This window comes from Phaseolus vulgaris, chromosome 5 (genome assembly GCF_051622355.1).
Source record: "Phaseolus vulgaris cultivar YP4 chromosome 5, ASM5162235v1, whole genome shotgun sequence".
Taxonomy (NCBI): domain Eukaryota; kingdom Viridiplantae; phylum Streptophyta; class Magnoliopsida; order Fabales; family Fabaceae; genus Phaseolus; species Phaseolus vulgaris.
The window spans coordinates 38,728,020-38,736,689 of record NC_143502.1 but is presented as its reverse complement, the minus strand read 5'-3'; the positions used below and the strand labels follow the sequence as shown (position 1 = coordinate 38,736,689).

Below are 8,670 nucleotides of genomic sequence, written 5' to 3'. Positions count from 1 at the left end.
TTTATAAGGGTTTGAAAAATTCTCAAATTTTTAAATTAATTGATTTATTTTTTAATGATAAAAGAAATTACTAATATAAATCTTTATATTATTGGGTAAGTATGGTTTTGAACTAAATAAAACTTGCTGACTCATTTATCAAAATAGTTTTGAACGAAGCTGAACTTTATGATGCATTAGATCATTGACTCGAACTCTCAAACTGCAGTGTTGTCTATTTTCTTATCCAAATGTACGTAGTGGAAGGTTTTGTTATCAATTTAAAGATAATGATAACTGATAAGGATTTGTCATCGAAAAAGCCCTAGTGAACGTGGTCGTCGTGGTTGCTAAAAGAAATAATTGACATTATTTTCACAGTTTCTCAATCAAATGTTTAAAAATGGAAAGATACTTTATAACAGTTAAGAAACAGAAGGGAAAGTTAAAAGTAGGCAAAAAATAGAAAGGGTTACCATTATGATAGAGAGAGTAATAGTAAAAGAATTATGGAGAGAACATGGTTAATAATTACGTAGTTGGAATCCGACACGACCAGCGAAAAGGGACGTTGCATGGTATGAAAAGTCCTTCAACACTGCACCCACATGCGCTGTCTCCCCTTCACCAATTTAACACTCTTCACATTTTTTCAATCTTCATCTTCAGCTACCATCCAAATAACCTTATCTACACTTTCATTACACCTATAAATAACCATCACTCTTGCTTCAAACACTCCAACACGCTCAAACAAGTCATCAACAACAACCATCACCAACACAACACACTTTATTCCAAGTTACTATACTATTAACAACCAGCAAACACTTGTCAACATGGCCAAGCTCAGTGTAAGAAGCAGCAAGAGAAGTGTAAGTGGCATTGTGAAGTTCAAATTCGTGGAGAAGCTCCAGAAGAGACTCTTACCAGGGAGAAGCAAAGAAGGGTCCGTTTCAAACTCAACGTGCTGCGTGCCAGAGGACGTGAAGGAAGGACACTTCGCTGTGATTGCTGAGGGTGGAGAGGAACAAAAGAGGTTCGTGCTGCCACTAAGTTGTTTATCCAACCCTACTTTTTTGAAGCTTTTGGAGCAAGCAGAAGAAGAGTACGGTTTTGATCATGAAGGTGCAGTCACCATTCCTTGCAGGCCTAGTGAGCTTGAGAGGATACTGGCTCACCAATGGCATCAAGAAGGAACTCAAACTTCTGGTCTAAGAAAACCTTATTCAAAATCCATGCTCTTTTAACCAAACTATATTATTCAAAAATGAACTATGTATACTGTGCTGGAATATTTAGTTAACTTTCTTTCCTCACCTCTGGTCAAATTCATTTGACTGTCTAATTAATTCTTTCACCAAGACCTAATAAAAAGTTCCGGCTCCAGATTACTCGCATAATGATCCTTTGTTTATCTTCATTTTTTAACTTAATTTAACCTCTGTTTTAAGAAGAAACACCTATCTTATTACTGGTTTATTTATTTCACTCACCACCTTATGCAGTGAGGATTAGACTTCACTATAAGAATGTTCCACATACTAATATCATTTAGTTTGTCTTCATTGATCCTATCTTTATGAAACTTACACTAATTAATGTATATGGTGCACGGTTAATGTATAACGTTTTCTATTTTTTACAAGATATTTGAATTAAAACCGGAAGAGTTCTGAACCATTTTATTTTAAAAACAGTAGTTTTTTCAGTTATGTATTTAGAACATGTAGTTTTTTTTTTTACATTAAAATTTGTTGTAATATTTGTGTAACTTTTAACTGTATTTGTTTGTAAAACGTACAAGTCCCTGGAACTCGAACATAAATGGACATTGGTACAAAACGATACAGTGTGTATTTGTTTCAACATTGTCACACACGCTTAGGCACCCAAACGTGACTAAGTCAAAATCTTCAATTCGCGTTCAAAGGGTTTTGAAAAGGAAAAACAAAAAACACTGCACCAGTCTTAATTACTTCGATATTTTGTCCTTCAAACGTGTGAACTTCCAACCAAGAGTTGGGTGTGTTCATTACTTTGTTCACGGCCAAATAAACGCACCACAATTATTATAATAATATGATGATGATTAGTAGAACAGTAACTAGAATTGAAAACAAGATATGACGTCTGAAATTTGTAAATTATAAACAAAACATGTTATGATAATCTGAAACTGCTTGGTTTTTTGATGAAATATCTTGAACTTGTCTCTGCTCCCACCAGCTAAGATGCACTTTTTGGCCCGTGTATTCCCACCCAGTTAAAAGATGTTATGATAATTAGGGACATCCTTACTTACAATGAAATTAAGGCTGTGACCAATGATTCTGCTGCTTGTCGACTGACTTTAATGCTATGCAATGCAACTTTTTTTTGGCATTTATATTCATGTATAAAGTTGTGATTTGGGATTGTACAGCTGTCAATGTACAATGAATAATGCAAATACACACACCTTTGTGCATCAAGAACACACTCACACTAGTATTCAAGTTCGGGCAGGGCATGAAAATTAATTATCATGAATGAAGACACCATGTCTATTTCGTCTCTTGTACATACCTAAGAGAGATACTTCCTGCAAAATTGAACTGTATTTATACATTAGTTAACAAATTTATTCTAAATCTTTTTCTATTGACTAATTTAATCTTATGACATGATAAGGTTAACAAACTCTCACTTGAATAAACTCTGATATCATTTTAAAAAATAATCTTTAATCTAACTCAACCTTACTATTATAGTCAATGAAGATGAATATTCTTTGTCTAATGTGGTGCATGAAATGAAACGCACATAATCGTAATGTAGAAAGGGAGGTTCTGATGAATCCTAATTGAAAATGTCAAAGAGACAATGACTCAAGCGTAAAAAAGAAAAAAAACAGAAAAATAAAATACAAAAGAAATTCTTATTTACTTGTGTATTACAGAGTAAAATATATGGTGTATATATAAGAAAAAGACTAAGACCTAGCTGAAACAGAAAAGAAAAGTTGGGTCAAATAAACAAAGTCCAATAACTTAAAACAGAAAAACTAAATATGTTAATACTTATAAATCTGATTTATAAGGTAAAGTTTATGAATGTTTTTATATTCCATCGATGTGAAGATGCTGATAAATAGAAAAGTAATTGTCTCTTCTATCCCAATATATTTTCACAACTTATAAGAATTAAAGTAGGTTTGGACAAATTCTTTTAAAAAAATTGAAATTAGTTTCTTCAAGAAAGTTAAAACTAACGTATAAATATGATAGCAAATTCATTTGCCTAGTTAAACCATAACTGAATTATAAAGATGTTTTCTGATGTTTCTTGTCTTTGGATTTCAATAATGGTCGAATATAAGTAACGAAGTGGGATTATGAAGTTGGTTTTGAAGATGATGAAGAAGAAAGATTATGTTATGGTAGACAATATGAAGATGTGAATTGATACCTGACAAATGATGATAGATACCTGACAAATGGTGATAGATACCTGAAAATTATGGAAAATGTAAATTTGATAATTGTATATTAGAAAAATATATGTTTATAATTGTAATTTGATTAATGTAATTACTTTATTTTAATAAAATATTATTTATTTTTTAATGTGCTGCAGATTCTCAACGTACTCAAAAGTTATTGAAGTTAAAAATGTGTTAAAAATGTGTTTTTGACGGAAAAGGAGTGAGATAATGCTAAGTCATATCATAAAGTTATGAAGTCTTTTTGGACTTGTCATGGTCAGGATATGGGATAGTATATAGAGTGGGGGATGCTTGTAATCTTGTGCTGTATGGGACGTTTAGTCTAATCAGAAAAGCTTCACTATTTTTTTTAGTACATCTTGTACACAAATATATATTATATTTTTTTTTTCATATAAACAAAAATGTATTCAGTGTGTGATGTACATAGGTCATAACTTTGTAGTATACATTTGACCACTTACTTTTTTCATAAAACGTGTTCCATGCTTAACTTTCCAGCAACCTTTGGCAAGTAACACAAATCTATAACTCGTACTTTATTAGGTTGGTTCAAATTTATCATAGACTATAAAATTGGAAGAGAGAATTACAAAATAAAAAGGTAATTTTTTTAGGAAAAGAAATGAGGGCTGATTTTTTTTTTTCCCGAACCATGGTTGTATAATTCAATATATGAGAACCAAATATTAGGTTTCTTAGGTTCTATAATCAAATTTATCGAGGGAGATGTACAAATAAATAAAAAATAATATTTTAATAATTTTTAGAGTTGTATACCATTATTGATTAGAGTTGTGTACAATTTTTTATTAGAGTTATACACAATTCTTTATATGATAAATTTAAATATATATATATATATATAATAAAAAATAAGTTTAAAATTAAATTATATAAAAAATATTAAAATAATATTATTTAAAAATTGTAATATAATTATATAAAAAAAAAGTGAGTTGTGAATATATCATATTCTTTCTTAATACATATGAAGGACATCCATAATGCCTATTGCCCAATTTTATGGAATTAGATTAAGAAAGAATATAAAAGGGGTTAAACAAAACTTATTTAAGCTTTTGAGTATTGGCTTTATAGAATATTCATATGGAATTGTGAGGTGAAGAATTACTAGGGTAGGGGAAAACTATTGGCAATAAATTAGGATGGTCAAAATCTAATTTAAATCTAAATCCAAATTCAAATAAATAGATTGGATTTAAAATTCATATCCACTTTAACTATATAAATATCTAATACTGCACGAAAATGAACGAAAGAGGAACACCTTTCTTCTTCTCCAATTTCCCTTTTGATCTTAAAGAGTCTGATTTGTGGAAAATTTTCCGAAGATGGGAAAGGGTGAGTGATGTTTTCATATCTAGAAGATTAAATATAAAGAAGCAAAGATTTGGATTTGTAAGATTTCTGGGAGTACAGAATGTTAGGGAGCTGAAATATCATCTGAATACAATATGGATTGGGAGTTGGAAATTGAATGCTAATAGACCTAAATACATCAGAGCAGCAGAAACAAGGAAGGAGTGGAATGCAAAACTAAAAGAGAAGGCATTAGAACCAGAGAAAGAAATTAAAAAAGTGTGGTGGGCAAAGGGAACAACTTCGTATGCAAACACTGTTAAGAATGGCAATGGGAACAGAGCAACACCGCAGAACAGGGGAAGTTTACATGCTATTCACTTTAAAGCAGAAGAAACTCCCAGAGAATGGTTAAATACCTGTCATATTGGAAGAGTATCGGATCTGAGCAAAATTTCAACCTTGAACGAAAGTTTTATTCTGGGTGGTCTTGGCTTTATAAAGGTTAAATTTCTGGGGGGGTTCCATGTGTTACTGAAGGGAGAAAATGAAATGACGATCAAAGACGCCATAGAGGAGAACAAAGAATGGTTCGAAGAAATATTTGACACAATTATCCCTTGGAATGAGCAATTCGTAGCGGTAGACAAACTGGTATGGGTGATATGCAGAGGTTTACCTTTGAAACTATGGAATTACGATTGTTTCAAGCACATAGCTGCGTTATTGGGAACCCTCATTGAGATTGATGAAGCAACTCTAGCATTGGAAGAGATGGAGTACGCAAGGTTCAGAATTAGAATTTCAGTGGGGTGCGAGGCAAAGATTACTAGCTATATGAACATTAATGATGTTTTGTATCAGGTTTCGGTGGAGGAAGAATACACAGTTCCAGATTATAAACTTTGTCAGTGCCATTGGAGCGAAGAATATGAAGATATCGAAACAGAGATTGACTCAATAGCGTCTAATGATTCAGTGGGATCGGGGAGCAGGGATTTCGAAGAGGTAAGAAAGGTCGTTGAGGAGAATTCGATGGTGGATGCGAGTAAGGCATTGCCTCCGACGGCACAAGGCTGTCGGAATTTGGGACCTAGTGCTCCAGCAACATGTTGCAAACCCATCCTGGCTAGACCTGTAGGCCCTGTCTCTAAGCCTATTCTCAGATCAATCATAGGTAGTGAAAACCTAGGGTCTGGAGCCCCAACGGCTCTTACTAGGGCTGACGTGGGATTTTTATGTGGGCCTTCAGAAACGGCCCAGTGTGTGGTGAACAAGAAAACTAGTGAAAAGGAGGAGGGGAGGTGTAGTAATAAAAAACAAATGGAGGCTTTATCGAAACATGGCCCAGATGCCAATAGGGTGTCGCCGCTGTGGAACGGGTTGCCTGGAAGCCCAGTTAATTCAGAAACTTTTTTCAACCTTCACTTTTCGGAACAGAATGAACAAATAGGGGCTGCCATTGACGTCGCACATCAGGAGGTTACCTGTAATGGAAAGATCAACGAGCGTCCCAATATTTTGCTCGAGGTTACTCACGGAACAACGAGACCTAGTGAGCCGTCGCCGACGGTGGCGGTGAAGGGGGGGATGCAAGGTTCTCCGAAGTCAATCTCGAGGGTGGAGGACTCGCTATGTGGGTCACAAACAGGGGAAGCATACCATTCCTCTCTCAAACAGAATTAGAAGGAAACTAAGCACATAAATACGAACTCTAACGTTCAACCTGGATTGTGTTTAAGCAGAATAAGGGATACTTATGCTCCGTTCGATAATTCAACAAATAACGACGATCAATTGGCCGCAGATGCTATGGCCCATCAAACAAAACAAGGCTTTGAACCAGTCACAATTAATTCATCCTCAACTGAGGATAGAAGAATTTTCTGGATGGGGGAGTCAAGCAAAATCAGTAAGAGGGAAGAACGCAAGAATGTAAGGTCAGCCCTATCTCATATTAGTAATTCCGTTTCTGATATGGCAATAAATAACTGTAATCGTTTGTTTTGGTTAAAATATGGAAGTCTAGAAACAATTCGTGTATGGGAACTGGGTAAACAGATAGGGGCTACATGTGGGGTTGAAGGAAATGTCATGGTTAGCCTAGAAGAATTAGAAAAAAGGGACAGGAGTATGAAAATTCAAAGGGATGTGAGGGAGGTTACGGGTTATCAATGAGAATCCTTACGTTAAATGTGAGAGGGTTCGGGAGTCCTGTGAAATGGAGGTATATCAAGGATTTGATCAGAAAGGAGGATGTTAGAATGTTGTGCTTGCAAGAAGTAAGGTTGTCATTTTTTAGTATAAATAATTGTTGTCAGTTATGGGGTGATAATGACATTGATCATCTTTATAGCAATCCAACTAACGGGTCAGGGGGTATTCTAATGATTTGGTATAAAAAGTTTTTTCAATGTTCCAATCAAATCATCAACAGGAGGTTTACAGTGTTCTCGGGGGTCTTTAAGGAGAAAAATATTCCTGTTGTTATTGTAAACGTATATTCTTCTTGCAATTTGCAAGAGAAAAGGCAAATGTGGACATATTTATTAGAGATTAGACAAAGGGATCCGTGTAAATCTTGGTGCATTTTGGGGGATTTCAACTCTATAAGGAATGAAAGGGAACGTAGGGGGATAAATAGTTCCAATGGTAATGGTTATAAGAAAGAATTACATGAGTTTAATAATTTCATTGATAATATGGAGCTGGTAGATATACCCTGTATTGGAAGAAAATATACTTGGTATAGACCTAATGGTAAAGCTAAGAGCAGGCTTGACAGATTTTTAATTTCCTTTGAATGGTTACAACACTGGCCATGAAGTAAATGGGACTACTGTGCTTTAATACTGTGGTGGATTGGGGTCCAAAACCTTTTAGGTTTCTTGAGATATGGCAGGAAGATAAGGAGTTTGAAAATTTTATTAAAAGTAAATGGGAAAATTATATGGTCCAGGGCAATGAAATCTTAGTGTTAAAAGAGAAACTGAAGATGTTAAAGAGTGATCTGAAAGGTTGGAATAAAGATGTATTTGGACACGTTGACAAAATCAAACTTGAAATCTTGAGGAACATACAAGAGTTAGATATGAGAGATGATGTAGAAGGCTTGGACGAAAATAAGATCAGAGAAAGAAGAGAACTTTTGAGCCAACTACAGGACATAAATGAGAGGAACGAATCCATATTACAACAAAAGTCAAGAGCACTATGGATTAAAAAGGGGGATTCCAACTCAAAATTCTTCCATGCTTCCATCAAATGGAGGAGGATGAGAAATGAGATAAAAGGAGCACACTGTAATCTTTCTGGCATTTGGGTGGAAGAACCAAATAAGGTAAAGGAGGTGGTCAAAGAGTTTTATAAGAATAAGATGTCGGCCATCGAAGATATTGGAGTTAGGTTGGACAATGTGGAATTTAAGGAGATTTCTGAATCTGATAATAGACTATTGATAGAACCGTTCGAAGAAAAGGAAATAAAGGAAGCCATTTGGAATTGTGATAGTCATAAAAGCCCTGGACCTGACGGAGTAACTTTTAGTTTTATTAAAAAGTACTGGTGTCTACTAGAAAAGGATGTGTTGGGAGCAGTAAAATTCTTTCACAACGAGGGGAAGATTCCGAAAGGTTGTAATGCCTCATTCTTAACGTTGATCCCCAAGTCTGAGAACCCTCAATCCCTTGAAGAATATAGACCTATTTCACTTGTCGGTTGTCTGTATAAGATTTTGACAAAGGTGTTGTCTAATAGGATTAAAAAAGTAATAGAGAAGGTAATTGACGGTTCACAGTCAGCTTTTTTGTCCAATAGAGGTTTGTTAGATAGTGTTCTTGTTGTCAATGAGGTTGTTGTTGACTTGAAAAGAAGAAAGAAAA

At 34.5% G+C, this 8,670-nt stretch overlaps 1 protein-coding gene across 1 annotated transcript; it reads left to right on the top strand.

Annotated features, from left to right (window-relative positions):
• The first annotated feature begins 707 nt into the window (after positions 1 to 707).
• Positions 708 to 1,382, top strand: LOC137834408 (SAUR-like auxin-responsive protein family). Its single transcript, XM_068642464.2, has one exon. The coding sequence runs from the start codon at positions 819 to 821 to the stop codon at positions 1,227 to 1,229; it is 411 nt and encodes a 136-aa protein (XP_068498565.1). The 5' UTR covers positions 708 to 818; the 3' UTR covers positions 1,230 to 1,382.
• Positions 1,383 to 8,670: the final 7,288 nt, after the last annotated feature.

Coding starts and splice junctions, on each gene's coding strand:
- LOC137834408 (XM_068642464.2), top strand. CDS start 819: ATGGCCAAGCTCAGTGTAAGAAGCAGCAAGAGAAGTGTAAGTGGCATT.